This window comes from Rousettus aegyptiacus, unplaced genomic scaffold (assembly GCF_014176215.1).
Source record: "Rousettus aegyptiacus isolate mRouAeg1 unplaced genomic scaffold, mRouAeg1.p scaffold_m13_p_14, whole genome shotgun sequence".
Taxonomy (NCBI): domain Eukaryota; kingdom Metazoa; phylum Chordata; class Mammalia; order Chiroptera; family Pteropodidae; genus Rousettus; species Rousettus aegyptiacus.
In genome coordinates, this window is record NW_023416289.1 from 61,425,174 (window position 1) to 61,440,706 (window position 15,533).

Here is a 15,533-nt window from a genome sequence, read left to right on the forward strand (position 1 = left end):
ACGGCAATCAATATTCTTCGAAAATGTGGGTTTCTATACGGTTCGGACACGTCTCATTGTCTCACGGTCCCCTCAGGTCTGTCTGGCCTGGGGCTCAAATATTTACATGTTTATAGATGCTAAGAGCAGAGACTGAGTCAGAATTTAGTCACAGGGAGGAGGTAAGAATTGAATTACTTTTTTTTTTTTTTTTTTGCAAAAATTGCTGAATGACTGTCTAATCCTCGTAAAGCCTGAAATCCCTAGGTATCTGAACCGTGTGATTTGCCTTATGCTGCTTCATCCTGGGAGAGGGGACTCGCTGTCACTGGTGTCACTAGGCTTAGAGTTCTAACACCTAAGAGGTAAAAAGTATATTAGGTTCATTATAGATAGAAGTTTAGTGTCGATTCGGGTTATTTTTAATTCAATGATTTTGACTGTCGATGAACTGGTTAGTGATACATTCATCTTTTGAGAAATCAGAAAATGAGAAAATGTGAATGTTCGATTTATCCATTTCCGAATCCAAAAGCCTTTCAAATTAGCATGCTATCTCATGCACTGGAAGTTCTATCTCTTTTCTAGAACCAGATATTTAATCCTTTGGCTCAATGTACATTTAGAGTGCCATACCCTGTGTATTTGCAACATTGATAGATTTTTATGTCCTCTTCCTGAAATACATTTACAATTCCTCATTTTTGGAGGCTCTCAGAATTTTTGGAACGTGCCAAAGCACCAGCAGGTAGCTCAGATGTGTAATGCATGGCGTCAGACACAGCCGAAGAGCCGAGAACGCCCCACGCTGAAGGGAGAGCTAGAAACGTGCCTTTTCTCACAATGGCTCCGGCAAAGGTGACTGTAAACGAGGCAGCGTCTCAAAAGATGTGGACTAACAGGGTAATCGCTCGGACGTTTCCACCTGCGCTTGCCTTTGCATCCATCTTGTTTGCGCCGCTCCGAGGGGCCCCCTGCTCCCAGCCGGGGGTCCCTAGTGCCACCTCGCCTCTCAGGTTCTCAGGTTCTGCGGCGCGGACCTGGGGGCAGACGCGGCGCCCACAAAGACGCCGCGCGCGCGGGGGTCCCCGAGGCAGCGCGGGCCCCCGCGCCCAGCCCCGGCCCTGCCCTCGGGTCGCCGACCCCGCGGGCCCTTGCTGCGGACACTGCGGCTTCGCGACAAGGAATGGGCCTTCAGAGCAGCCCCACGTGGAGACCGCAGACAGGTGGGGGGCTAGTTCCCACCGCGCCCAGCCGGGCCCCGCCCGGGTTCCCTCCTGTCGCAGTGGATGACGGAGAGGAGGAGGCTCGCGAGCTGGTTTCTATCTGGCGGCAGTGGGCGGTGCGGGCAGAGGGGCGCGCGTCGGGGACGGAGGGCGACCGGGCTGGCCGGGCGAGGCCAAGGGCTGCTCCTGGGGACACTCCCTGCGGACGCTCCGGCCCCTCCGCTCCGGGGCGGGGGCGGGGCGGGTCACCGAGGGCCCGGGGCGTCCTGCGGACCCTCTAGCAACTTCTGCAGGAGCGTGGCGGGTCCCGAAGCCGTCCCCCCTCCCCCCGCGCGTCCGCCGCGCGTTGGCTGAGCGTCTGGCGGCCTCTGCCGGAGCCGCCGCACGGGGACGTTCCTCGCAGCCCAGGCGACATGTGGCGCTCGGAGAGGTGAGAGCGAGCGCGAGTGCGCCGGCGGGCGGGGAGCTGCGGCGGCGGCGCGGCCTCGGCGCGGGACGCGGGGCGCGGGCAAGTGGGCGCGGGCGGCACGGGCGACAGCTGGCGGCGGCGGAGGACGCACGGTGGCCGAGGCTCGCCGCCCGGGCCGGGCGCAGCGTGAGCCCGGGAAGAAGGCGCGGGCGGCGGTGAGAGGGCGGCCGGCGCCCCGTCCTGGGCGCCCCGGGGCCCGCAGCAGAGCCGGGGGGCAGGCGGGCGGCCGGGAGCGCAAACTTTCCCCCGGCGACCGCGGGCGCGAAGCCGGCGCGGAGGGCAGGGGCGTCCCGGGTGGCGCCCCTGGTCGGACCCGGGACTCGGGGGACCCCCGCCGGCCCTGGGGCGCGGGGCGGGGTCGGGCGCCGCTGGCCCGGGGCAGCGGCGCGCGGGCGGCCCCGGGCGGGGGACGGGGAGCCGCCGCGGCACCGCGCGCTCCTGGCCAGGAACCGAGACGCTGCGCCGCGGGGCGCGGGGCTCGCACCGGGCTGGAGCGGGCGGCGTGCGAGGCCGAGGCAGCCGGGGAAGCGCGGGGCGCGCCGCTGCGGACCGGGCGGGAGGCCGCTGGGGCCGGGCGGCCGAGGCTGCGGCCCCGCGCACGCGAGCCCCCGCGGCGGCCGGGGCACCGTGGGAGCGCAGCCCGGCTTCGCAGGGCTCGGGGCCGAGGGGCGGCGGGAGGCGCCGCCCAGGTTTCCCGCATCCGGCGCCGCGTGCTCGCCACCGGACTCCAGCCCGGGTCGGGCGACAAGCCCCGGGACGCAGCCAGGCGACCACCGCAGGCGTCACGGCACCGCGCCCTTCTGCACACGGGGCCTGCGCCTCTGAGGTGCAAGCACCTGTTGTGTGGGTCCCGATCCCGGAGCCGGCCCGGGGTCTCCTTGGGAAAACGTGCCCTTGGAGCACGAGGCGTCCCGAACCGCGCGCGCCTGTCCGCCTTATGCGCAATGGGGAAGCGGCGCCTTCTCCAGCCCCGAGGCAGAGCCCAGCGCCTGGACCTGCCCGCATTCCCGATGCGATCCCGCCGGCACGCACCGGGAGACCCCCCGCCCCCCGCAGGCAGTGAGAGTGTTTAATCGTGGGGACAGGATGCTGAGACAGTGCAGGCGTCTCTTACAAGCAGTTCTAGTATCGCGACCCTGTAGATTTGTTTCTTAAATGTGTCTTCCCCCCGCCCCCCAATCTACTTCCAGCACCTCGCAGAGCAAGGAGTAGCCTGCTGGCTTTGAACGCGTGACAGATATTTCGGAAAGGTAAAATTATTCCACTTGTGGATTTGACAGATGCAAAACACAGCTACTCATCACCTCAAGTGTTTATTCTGATACTAGCACTAACAGGTCATTGGATAGCATGCTAAAAAGTAAAGCAAAGTATTTGAGACACGGAAGATAATAAATGAGGAGACTGACTCTGGGTAAACATGAAAATCGAGCTGCGTTGTAACCTCTGTGTATGGCAGAGGTGGTGCCCAGTGGATGCATGAGGGGCAGCCGAGCCCGACGGCAGCCAGCCAGGGTCGTTTCTTTCTCGGTCCTGCATGTCAGCAGCACGATTGCAGTCCAGAAGCTGACGTGAAGGCATTCGTGTGTACATGCCTTTTCCCTCTGTGTGCTTTTCAGCAGAGAGATCACACTGCGGGAAGGAGGAGCCCCCCCCCCCTCGGGAGTCGGCTGCTTCTCCTCTGATCCCGGCTGGGCATGGACGAGGCGATGCCCTCCCGCCTCATCATGACCAAAAACCTCCTCCTCTTCTGCGTGTCCGTGAATCTGGCCAGTCATTTTGGGTAAGTCGTCATCCACGCTTTAGTCTTGCGGTTTTCAGGAACTTCGCCGAGTGTGGCGTCTGGGTCACCTCCGTGTCCCACGCCTCTCAGTGTGCTGTAAACAAACAAGCGAGTCCTTGGCCTCCCCCGCTCTTCCTCCCCGGGCGAGGCTGCTTGCCGCAAGCGCAGGGTCTCCGGAGTGAGTCAGACACGCAAGCAGAAGGTGGTTTCAGAGTCAGCTGCGTTTCCTCCCACTCGGGTTAAGACATGATTCAGAAGTTCACGTGCACACAGGACATTCGTTTCTTGTTAGATGACAATGCTCAACATTGTGGTGGCCCTCCTGGGTTCCACTACGCAAAGAAACTGCTTGCCTCTTAAGCCGAGCACACATTATGTGACAGTGACCAGGACCCACAGCAGTCTGGGCCTGAGCCAACATCCTTGAACTGGGGCTCCCCAGACACAGGCACCGACCCCCGAAGCGGGCGTCTGCGGGTCTGAGACACCACCCAGCATCCGGCATCAGCCATGCCTCTGAGCTCTTTTATCTCGGGCTTTGGTACCGACGCTCATATATTTTTCATCAAGCTGTTGATAACCGGCATTCCAGACACACGTCCTTATGGGGTGCTGCTGTCCCGCCTCCCCCCTCTGCTCCCCCAGATTGTTCTGGCTGATCAAAAGGCTTGCAGCTTGAAGTTGGCGGAGTATAATTTACAAATTAAGTTCCGGGACTGGTCTGCCATGCAGTCGTCCTGGAATTCGGCTGCAGTGGGTGCACGGTACCCTCTGCACCATGTTCTCATGGGGGTCTCGAGGGCACGGTGGCCATGCAGCTGCCCCTGGGGACCCTGGCTGTAAGCCAGTAAGGAGAACCCTCCTGGGCTCACGACCTCCTGTCTCTGTTGTCCTCTGGACGTTTTCTGCTCTTCTGAACTTTCCAGGCCTATACAGAGGGGGAAACTGAGGAAGAGAGAGGCTCGTGACTGTCCCCAGGTGCCGTGGCTGGTACATGGTGGCTTTGGGACCGTGTAGCAGGTCAGCCAGGGGCTTGTCGCTCTCCCGGCACCCTCGGGGCAGCGCATGCGCAGTAGCCGTCATAGTGGACGGCCCCAGGCCTGCAGCCCGAGAGCTCTTCAGCCAGCGTCCCCTCAGGGCCAATTCTCGCCTGGCTGCTCGTCCAGGGTGGTCACCCGCACCCCCACACGTGCCCTCGGTGCCTTCTCCATCCCAGGCTCTCCCAGCTGTTGCACCCTATACACCACGATGTCCCCAGCATCCCTCTGAATGAACAGTGTGCATGCAAGTGACGTCACACGCAGCATTCGGATCTCCGAGCTGACATGCCGCACGCGTATTTACCCCTAGCTCAGGGTCGAGGAATCGAGAGGGGTAGGGACGTGCGTCTTGTTTTGCAGATTGCGGTCGCGTCCACGATCGTGAGTTTGCATTCTGTCGCCAGGAGGTTGCCACGCTCCCTGGTGCACGCAGTCGGAAACGTGCGGTGTCGCGCCCGTGGCGTTCAGGCGCTAGAGGCAGCCGTGCTCTGTTTCGGGGTTATTTCGGTGGCTCTCTGAGCTCACCTTCCACACAGAGATTGGAGACGTCGTGGCTCTTTTAGGTGCAAGGCCCATAGTCCTGCCGGCGGCAGGGAACATGCGGGACACAGACGGGCCGTAAGAAAAGCGCCCTTCGCCCCGACCCACGGGCACCCGCTTCACGCCCCGGCGGCTTCTCTCCCCCTCGCGGCACGCCGGGTCATGCCCCACCTTCAGTTTTGTACCATGCTTTTTTTTTCACACCTAAGACCTGGTTATTCCGAACTCTTTAAAAATCTGTGATTTACAAGTGGCTGAGCGTTCTTTAGACGCCTGGACGGTCAGCCTCCGGTCCTTCCCTGATCTGGGCTGTGTGCATGTCCCGTGATAAGTTTTCCTGCGCTGATCATTTTTGGCTCACAAGCACGTTCAGGGTGTGGGATCGCTGCAGTTAGATGGTGTTCCGAGGCCCCGAGCGCTCCCACTCCCGACCTGTGTGTCCCCCTCCTTTTCAGTGAAGTGGGGTCTCAGGCGGGAGCCGGAGCGGGTTGCACACACCCGGCCAGCAGGGGCTGCTTTTGAACTGTCACAAAGGACATCTCGCCCTGCGGGAGCCCGAGTCCCTATTTCTTGCTCTTCTTATACAAGGCTCCTCACGCCGGCTTGTTATTCTAAACGTGCTTGAGGATAATTTTGTTAAATTGCGAAGAAATTTTCTGGCAGCCACTTGACTGAACGTCTCGGCAGAGTAGCAGCCATCGCATTGCGGAGTGTCACGTCTTAGTGCGTTTCCTGGGCTAGGTATGTCTCAGAGGCGCCTGACAAGTAAGCGTCGTTAGCTCATCTTACAGTCGGTGGCAGCCGAGCAATGGGCGGCCAAGGAGGGAGGTCACCAGGACCGGACGCTTGCTCTCCTCACCGGGTGCCGACTGGGTGGGCCTGCCGGTTAGTGCCCGGCTCCCCCTGGGTCACACAGGCCGGGTACGCCAGTCTGTGCAGGATGCCATTCTGCAAACTACTTTTTGAGAGTTTTCTGTTCTGTGATTACGGGGAAATCCAAAGAAAGACTTTATGTTATTGGGAGCTCAAGGAAGGTGAAGGGGAGACAGGAAGGGCCATCCTGGGAACACTGTGGGACGAGGGAGACGCTGACACCTGTAAATACATAGTAGGAACCGGACAGGGGTGGGGGGCGGGCAGGGATGCAGACCGGCCTTGGCAATCGGACGCCGTAGGAGCAGGACGAGTGATGTGGAGCTGAGACAATCAGTGAGAAATCGCTCCGGAAACACACGAGCGTCGTTTCTGCTCCTGGTCCTTTTCTCAGTTTGATCCGAGTCACCACCGACTCATTTTTGATCACCCTCGGGATTCTTCCGCGAGTTGTAAATTACATAACAAAGGACGAGTCGTGACAGAACAGAGGCCAGTGCGGCAGTCGGCCTCGTGAGATGTCACGCCTGGGGACTCGGTCTCGTCTGAGGCGTTATGATCATTTTAACGAGACCAGGGATCAGAGCTACATGGTATAGAGAAGCTGGCACAGAAACAGTGTCTGAATCAACGTCATGTCAAGATACGTCATATTAAATTTATACGGGAATTAATGTCTCATCCCTTGAAAAAAATCATACTTTATCATCGGGCTCGCTCAGCCTGTGATAATTGTAAGATAAATTTGGGGACGATCACATCAACAATAAGGTGACATCCGATTGCATTCGTTTAACCGTATCAGAGGTATTTGAGAGGCTTATCCATTTGGAGAAGGGAAATGCGTTGGCACTTGCTAGTACCTGGGAGGAGCTGCAATTCACACGGACTTCGGGAAACGGCGTTTGGCGAGTGGCACTTAAGAGGAGGCTCTCGCGGAAGTGGCCTGTGGACGTGAGGAGACAGGCGACTCTGCCTCTGCCCGTGCTGGCCCGACCTCTGCTCCCGCGGGGCAGCTTCTCACACACGTTCTTGAGGACGTGCCCCTGCTCGCGGGCTCCGCGTCACCAAGCACTCGCGGCACCCTTTCGATGGTGCATTCTCTCTCGTGAACCCCAGGCCCTCCCTGCACCGTGGCTGCAGGTTCACGAGGCCCAGGACAAAGGGTTGTTGTCATTGGCCGCTGTCATAGGAACACACAGACGTGCCACGCACAGGCGGTGGGACGGCTATGTGGGGCCGTGAGATGGCCGGAGGTCAGGAAGGCAGTTCTCAGATGCAGCAAAAATTTCAGGTGACCAGGGCCCCCCCTAGAGACTGACGATGCCCTCCAATGTGCTTTATGAGGAAATCATCTAGCACGCTCAGCATGCCAGTGGGCGGTGAGCGTAGCGGGGCCGGGGGCGGCGTCCAGCACCGACCGGCAACCAGTCTGGAGGACGTGGGGTCTCGGGTCCGCACGAAGGTGCAATCACGTGACGCGCCTGTTCCAACGGGTGTGAAATTTCACATGGAAGTGACGAGAAGCAGCGGTAAAAATAAATCACACCCCGGCTCTCCGATGGCCGGCGGCAGCGATAATGAGCAGGGTCCATGTGGGGACAGCTCTCGCATGTCCAGAACGCACCGTTTGATTGTCACGAAGCCTTCCATTTGCAGGCGGCGGAGTGCAGGCCGGGAGCCCACGCTCGGTCGCTGGGAAGTGGCCGGGTCAGGGTCCGTCTTGGGGCTCAGGGCCCGGGCTGGCTTGCTCCGCTGCGGGACCTTTTCTAGAACATTCTAACGGTTAAGAGACAGTGAAAAGGGAATGGGGAAAAGACGTAGGTGTCGCAAGCAACAGTGTCTCAATCTAACTCAGTGACACCCCTGGAAAGACAGGCGTCCACTCCAGCCCGAGCGGAATCAGACACACAGCACACACCGCGCAGCGTGAGGAGTGACCGAGGGAGCCCAGGGCGGGAGGGGGGGCGCGCTGTGGACGGGCTTCAGCCCTTCGCAGAAAACTCTGCCTTATGTGTATTTATTTTAAAACCAAAGGCAAACCTAAAAACTGATGAACCCCAGGACCACGTTGTTTTCAATTTTAAAAAAGATATGCGTGCATACGTACAGGCGGCCGCGCTGCAGGCGATTTGGTTCTGTGTCCGGCGCCCGGGCGCGTATTAGGGGCCACGTCAGGTATGGTGGTGACGGGGACAGCTGCAGTCATACCTGACGTGCGGCATCGGAGGAATTATTCAACCCACCTGCGACTTGGCGTCTCTGCGGCACGTGGAGCCACTAACAGACACCGCGTCACAGGGCTGACGAGGGGCAGATGGCCCACCGGCCCCCAAATGCTGAGACGAGGCCACGGAGGGAGGGGCGCCGGGTGCAGGCTGGCTGTCCCTCAGGGTGCCGGGATCCGGATGCAGCGGAGGTTTACTGGACCGGGGCGAGCATGACCCCGGCTCGGCCTGAGCATGGCAGACTCCATCACCAAAATCACATCCGCAGAGGGTCCCTGCCTTGTCACGTAGCACACCCACAGCCCCAGGCTCGGGGATTGGGGTGTCAGCATCCACAGGGGCCCCTGCCCTGCGGTCCCCGTGATGTTACTGAGTCCCTGCTACATGCCAGGCGCGTTCCAGGGCTGAGACCCCCGGGGGCAGATTGGAGCCTGCCTGCAAGGAGGCGCATGCTGGTGAACCCCCAAAATATGTCGCAGTTGGGTCGCACAACCACTCTGAAGAATAATTCAAAGTAGAAGGTAGTGAGTGTGTGGGAAAGAGGGGTGGGGGGACCCAGTGGTGTGGGGGGCTGGGAAGGCTGGGGGCGGGGCCTTGCAGGTGGGTGGGACCAGGGGCGGGGCCTTGCGGGTGGCGGGACCGCAGGGTTTCATCGCAGGTGGAAGGATTCCCCATCAGGCTGCACGGTGAGGGTCAAAGGCACAGCATCCACAGGAGGGGAGCATCCTTGAGCAGGATTGAGGGCGCGGTGTCCCTAGAGACAGTCCGCACGGCTGCACTGGGTTCCCACACGTCACAGGGCCCACGCGGCCCTCAGGTCTTCATCTCCCGGCCCTCGGGGCTGGCCAGGTCTAGCGCGATGTTCACAGTGGACAGTGGAATCGTTGGTGGGAACGCGGCGGAAACGCCAGGATGTGCCTTTTCTTGTTTCCTCATTCACAGCGATGTCTTCACGTTTTAACGTGCATCGGGATATAATTGACGTGTAACAGTGGGCAAGTTTAAGGTGTCCAATACATGCCGCACGGTCACCACTGCTCTTAGCCGACACCTCCATCACTTCTCCTAATCACCACCTCACTTTTCACAGTGAGAACAGGCAGGAGCCACCCTCTCAGCAACTTCGGAGTCTGGGGGGGCCAGTGGCTGCACCCTGCATGAGAGCTACACGTCCACTTGGCCAGCTCGTCCCCAACCTCCCCGCCCCCGGCCCCCCTGACCACCTCTATTCTAAGATGCTGAGCCAGCAAGCAGCTTCTGAAAATCAGACACTTGGACATGGTCTAGAAGAAAATAAGCAAAATGATAAGTGTTAGGGACGCCGCGAGATGAGGCCAGATTTGGTGTGACCAATAGTCAGGCAACAGGGCAAGGTCAAAACATCGCCGTTCCCTTTGCGACCCCAGAGGACGGTACTAACCCCCTGAGTCCTGGCATTCGGTCTGCGAGGCTGCGTCCTTGTCCCACAGAGATTCAGGAAAAGGGAATTTAATATTTTAAAAGACTATGTCACAGAGCAAAACACTGTCCCTGGGCTCCGTACTCAGAGGACTGCATTTAGCTTGTCAAGTGTGCGCATTTTAATGGTGATGTGGAAATTAGATCAAAAGAACTTTACACTCTCTCTCGTTCAGAAGGAAATTGCTTTCGCTGGCAGAGAATTGATCTGCTCGGATGCGAGCGAGGAAAGCGACCCTTTTTCAAGAACTGGGTGAGGCAGGCGGACATCGATTCTGCCCCCAGAGTCCACCCCTGGGTCTCAGCTCTCAGCAGATTCCTGGAAGAGACAGTGCCGCGGCCAGAGCCCGGGCCACAGCCGCGCGGCCAGCTCTCCGGAAGGTTCCGGGAGCGGCCCGCTCCGTTGCCAAGGTGCTGACTTCTTGAGCCCCATGGCTGGCTTTTGGCAGCCTAAGTCCCTGTGAAGCCAGACCCGCAGCCCAGGTCAAGTTCTTGACGTGTCTAAGTCCCACCGTTTGCATGTCTGAAAAGCAGCTGTGAGGCCGGAGGCGGGGTCCACACCCTTCCCGTGTGTCACCGACTTCTGGACGGGTGAGACCCTTGCTCCCCAGGTAACTCCTCGGTTTGTCCATGTCTGCCTCTCACCTCCACGTGAGGCCTGGGTCACCTGACAGAACTGGACAAACCAGACCGCCTCTGTGATTGTGGGTCCGACACGTCGGGTCACATACACGGAGCGCTGTGCCTCCCAGTCCCCCGAACGTAGGTGTCATCGAGAAAAAGCCCACACTAAGCGTTCGCAGGCGGGGCTTCACCATGCACAGCCCGTGTCACGCGCCGTGGCTCGAGCCGAGTGCGCCAGCAGCGAGCAGAGCCCATGGGTATGGAAGCACGGAGAGACGCCGCGGGCTCCATCGTTTCCGTCACCCCGGCATGATGCTCGCGGCGCAAATGCTCCCAGTGAGAGATGCGGTGAGGTTGGAGAACCCCGATCTCATCTTTCAATTTGCATAGTTCGAGGTTCCCCCCTCACCCCATCGCCCAATGCAGGTGACACTAGCGGTTTGAAGGCTCGGTGTTTCCGCGTCGGAAGCAAACTTCTGAAGTTCCCCAGGAACGGACCGTGCTCTGCGTCTCCGTGCGCAGCGGCCGGCTTGTTTATGGCTGCAGTACTGACACACATGGCTTCTCGAAACCGGGGAGGGGTGGATTTGGGGCACTCGGTCAGGTGGATGGGTGACCAGCCCGCGGCCGGCACCCTCTCTGGATACCCAAGAGTTAAGGCTTCTCTGTGCAAAAAAGTACCCCAGAGAGAGCGGACTAGACTGGTCTCGTCCGCTGTCCAAAACAAGTCGCCATTTCATTCCCTGGTTTCTAGATCTTGAGGAGGATGTGTGAGAAATAACTAATCCAAGTTGAACCTCTGTGTTTCTCTGTCACAAAGCTTAACGCAGATGCCCGCCGGTTCGGCGAAAGATGACAACATCACCATCTTCACCAGGATTTTGGACGGGCTTCTGGACGGCTATGACAACAGACTGCGGCCGGGGCTCGGGGGTGAGTGTGTCCTCGGCAGGCCTGGGGGAAGCGTGACCTCGGCTCAAGCCGGTGTCTTTTGTGAGCCCAACAATGTCCGAGAGAGCAGCCTTGCCAAGACCTCCGACGGGTGGCTGTCGCCAAGGCTCCTGCACCGTTTCTCATCATTTACTAGATGCAGGTGGCTGGGGGAAGTGGCCCCTGCAGACTCCCTTCCCCCACGTAATCCCAACGCGTCCACTCCTAAGAAGGAGGAGCCCCTTCTTAGGGGTGACGGGCGCCGGGGTCACCTCACGCTGAGAGGTAATTCATAACCACCTCCTCCTGGTAGCTGCGCACGTCCTTTGCAGAATCTGCTGTTCGACGCGATTGTCCTTCACATCTTTCTATATTAACGTTTAATTTGCTCGCGAGGGCCATCGTCACGGTGCTTACTTTGACCCTGCGGAAGCTGATGAAAATGAGTGGATGGCAAAGTGTGCGTTCGGGGCGCAACTGGCACAGCTTGATCTTGTGTGGGGAACCGTGTGCCGCTTTCCGGCACGTGCGAGGCCTGCGGCTCTGAGCCAGCGGAGCCGCGATGCACATGAGCTCGCTCTGGGAGGCGAGTTCGAGACCCTCCTGCGTCGCTGTAGGACAGCACTTAGTGCTTATCCATTATTCGCACGTTTAAGAGGGCGATTCCTTAACGCGCAAATTGCCATTTTCTGCATTTTTGGCAAGAAAAGACCAGGTAGGCCCTTGACATGGCCTGCCCCTCCCTCTGGGTTCTGTCCCCACCTCTTTGAACACACCGGCAAGAAGCACAGCACACAGACGGGGGGGGGGGGGGGGGGTGGGTGCTGCCAGGGCCACCCAGCTTGTCGCCCTCCTGAATGGCGGGTCCCTTGGGGGCACCAGAGAGCCAGGGGCCCACCTGCCAGGCTGGCATCTCAGAGGCGGACGCGCGCGCTGGAAACACACGGTGTCATACAAACGCCTGTGCACGCGCAAGTGCACGCCGTGCGTGTACAAGACGCCCCCACCCCCGCCCCCGGGGCCCGGGGGAAGAGCCAGCGGCCCCCCCGCCCCCGCCCGTGCTCCGACGGGGTCTCCGGGCATCCGCTCGCGACGGCAGGGGCTCCCCGCGTCCTGGCGTGGCCACTGTTTCCCCCGGCATGAGTAGCTGCTTTTAGGCTTCGTGTATCTTCAGTGATTTTAGCTTCGGTGACCGTCTCCCGGCACAGAACTTCCCAGCAATTCGAGGTGCAGCTGGCCTTCCGTCCTCCTCCCCAGGCCACTGTCCCCCCCCCCCGGCACGCACGCACCCGTCTTTCTCTGGAGACTGCCTGGGCCCAGCGCTCTGATGGCGGATGCGTCCCCCGCTGCGCCCGCGCCCCAAAGGGTCCCCAGAGCCGCCGCGAGCACCGTTCCCGGGTGACTGAGGGGGACACCGGGGCCGGGTGCGCAGGGAGGCCACCCACGGCCTCATATCTGGGGCTCCGCGGCAGGCAGCGCCGTGCCGGCCTGAGGGCGCGGGCAGGTCGCTCCAGTGGCCTGGCCGCCCCCGGGCCCCGGGCGTGACCCCGGGGAGCGGACAGCGCGCGGGGCCAGGGTCGCCCCCCCGCCCCCCGTGGGGCCCGCGTGAGGCTCCGCGTCTGTGTTTCAGAGCGCACCACGCAGGTGAGGACCGACATCTACGTCACCAGCTTCGGCCCGGTGTCCGACACGGAGATGGTAGGTGCGGGGAGCCCCCGTGGGGGGGGGGGCGGCAGGGCCCCCGCCGCGGCGTCACCGGCCGCCCCCCTCGCCCTAGGAGTACACGATCGACGTGTTTTTCCGGCAAAGCTGGAAGGACGAGCGGCTGCGCTTCAAAGGCCCGATGCAGCGTCTGCCGCTCAACAACCTGCTGGCCAGCAAGATCTGGACGCCGGACACGTTCTTCCACAACGGCAAGAAGTCCATCGCGCACAACATGACGACGCCCAACAAGCTGCTGCGGCTGGAGGACGACGGCACGCTGCTCTACACCATGCGGTGCGGGGTGCGGGGCGCGCGGGGGGGGGGGGGGGGGGGGGGGGGGCACCCGGCCCTGCACCGTGCACTGGGCGAGGACCTCGTGGGGGGCAGCGCAGGGGGCACCTCCGAGGTGAGGTGACACCACGGAGGAGGCATCACGGGGGGTCACGTGGAGGGGGGGCAGTGCCGGGGACAGTATGGGGACAGCAGAGACAGTGTGACACGGAGGAGGGGGCAGCGTGGGGCAGGGGGACAGAGTCATGGGCGTTGGTGGGGGGAGGAGGGGGCAGGGCAGGGTTGGGTCGGGGCATTCTGAGGGCTCAGGGGCGCAATGCAAGGACCATGCAGCACAATGGGGGGCTTCATGGGGGCCCAGAGCCCCCATCCGTAAGTGGTGGAGCTTTGGCGGTGGGGCAGCCGCCTGGCCAGGGAGCAGCCGCGGACCCGAGTGCAGGGGGTCACAGCCCCAGCCCCGCCTGGAGGACCCTGCGGGACGTGTGTGTGTGTTCATGTGTGAGTGTCTATGGGTGTGTGCATGTGAATGCGTGTGTGTATGCATGTGGGCGGTGCTTGTGTGGGGTGTGCCTATGTGTGTGTGCGTGCATTTGAGTGTGTGCATGTGTGCGTGTGTTTGCGTTTGTATATGAGCACTTTTTACCTTTCGCCCGTCCCCGGCTGTTACAGGTCATGGTGTTTGTTGTTGGTTTGTTTATTTGCTCCGAGTCCCTGGGGCCCAGGGCGTCACCTTCGGGAATGTCTAGAAACACTCCTGAGAAAAACCTAAGCAGAACACTTCTCCCTCCCAGCCTTTCGAAGCTTTCAAAGCTTATTTCTCTTGCGCTTTGATAACTTTCTGATGCGGAGGTGAAGTTTCAGTGTTTCTGATTTGAAAGGATCACTAGTCACTTTTTAATTCTGAATTATTCATTGTGTCTGAGTAAGTCAATGAATCGACCCGCAAGAAAGGGTCCTTTATAGCTTTTCGGTTTTCGTGGTTGGCCTACATCAACTCCGGAAAAGATTTTTTTTAATCAAAATATTTTAACAAGCACTAAAGCCGAGTTTTTTATGAAGCGCACGCATTTGCGTGGTGTTCTTGGAACCTCTGCCTTTGCCTCGCTTGCGATGCTTCGCAGTGAACTTTGTGGGCAGTGGCGGGGACCAGAGGCCGCCTGTCGCCACACGGGCCCCGAGGCCGTCGGACACATTGTGCCCAGCCCGTTGGAGCACAGGCCTCCATCTTTCTTACAACGACCCAGTTAGGATTCTGACGCCTGAGCCTGTGACATGGCCTTGCGTTTTGTCCCGTTTCTCACTCTTTCCTTCTCCCTGCATTGATCCTGGACGAGTGTCACCCACAGATGTGGCAGTGACTTGTGACCATCACACCAGTGCTGGGTGCTGCCTGCTCCATGCAGAGGCGCCCGTTGAAAAGCCAAGGACTATGGCAGGGGTCGGCCACGGGTCACGGGTTGTCACCCATGGGACAGGAGGCTGCACAGGGACCTCGTGCAGCTCATTCGCCCAGGGAGCGAGTGTGGGTGTGCGGATGAGCCCAGCCTGAGCTGCTGGGGGTCCACAAGGCAGGGTAGGGAGGTGGCTGGGTGCCATCGCTGAGGAGGTGCCATGCGGGCCTACTGTGCGCCCTGCTCTGTCCATAGGACAAACACCCCCAGCACCCGGGGACTGGGGCCCTGATTCACACCTGGCTCCTGTCGCTGTGGGACTGAGGTTGAATCTGCAGCTGAAGACACTGGGCTGCTCTCATCAGGTGACAGGGAGGGGGATGGGTCCCTCGTTTAGAAGGGGGCGGGACAGCAGGGGGCCCTCACCAGGTCTGTGTACCGGGCGCCTTCACAGACGGACACTGAGCTGACCCTGTCACCAGCAAAGAGGTGTTAGGGACAGAGGCCAAGGCCACACAGCTAATGAGCAGCGGGGTGTACGCAGGTCAGGACGGTCTCCTCGTTTCATCCACCACATTCGAAAATCGGAGGGATGTGGTATCATCGGGCAGTGCCCTGTCGGTGGCCCGCCCAGAGGGACGAGGGCCCGCGGCGTGTGTCCCTGTGCGTGCAGGGAGTGGCAAGCTGACAACGATTTCCTTCCCCTGTCGTACACGACATCTGGGAAGTGGAAAGTTCCGCCTGGAAGTTATGGTTTCCTTGCGACAGCTGGAGTTTCACAGCTTGAGCGTGTGTTGGTTCATCCTGGACGCTGAGCCGGCGGCGGAGCTGCTGCTGGTAGGACTAGGGCCGCTGCTGGCTGCAGCCGGCGCCCTCGCCCACCCGCAAGCGGCCCTGTGGCTCCGCTTAGCGCCTGGCCCCACCCCGTCAGCCTCGGAAAGCCAGGGACATACCGGAATCCCAAGTTCCCCTGGATGTCCCCCTAAGGAGATACTTA

General features: G+C 60.5%; 1 protein-coding gene across 1 annotated transcript in view; it reads left to right on the forward strand.

Annotated features, from left to right (window-relative positions):
* The first annotated feature begins 3,336 nt into the window (after positions 1 to 3,336).
* The window catches only part of GABRA5 (gamma-aminobutyric acid type A receptor subunit alpha5), a 31,676-nt gene continuing 19,479 nt past the window's right edge, over positions 3,337 to 15,533 (forward strand). Inside the window, exons 1-4 of the mRNA XM_036232074.1 lie at positions 3,337 to 3,457; positions 11,041 to 11,153; positions 12,781 to 12,848; positions 12,928 to 13,148. Coding sequence (XP_036087967.1) covers positions 3,372 to 3,457; positions 11,041 to 11,153; positions 12,781 to 12,848; positions 12,928 to 13,148 — 488 coding nt within the window. The 5' untranslated portion in view covers positions 3,337 to 3,371. The remainder of the gene's footprint in view (positions 3,458 to 11,040; positions 11,154 to 12,780; positions 12,849 to 12,927; positions 13,149 to 15,533) is intronic.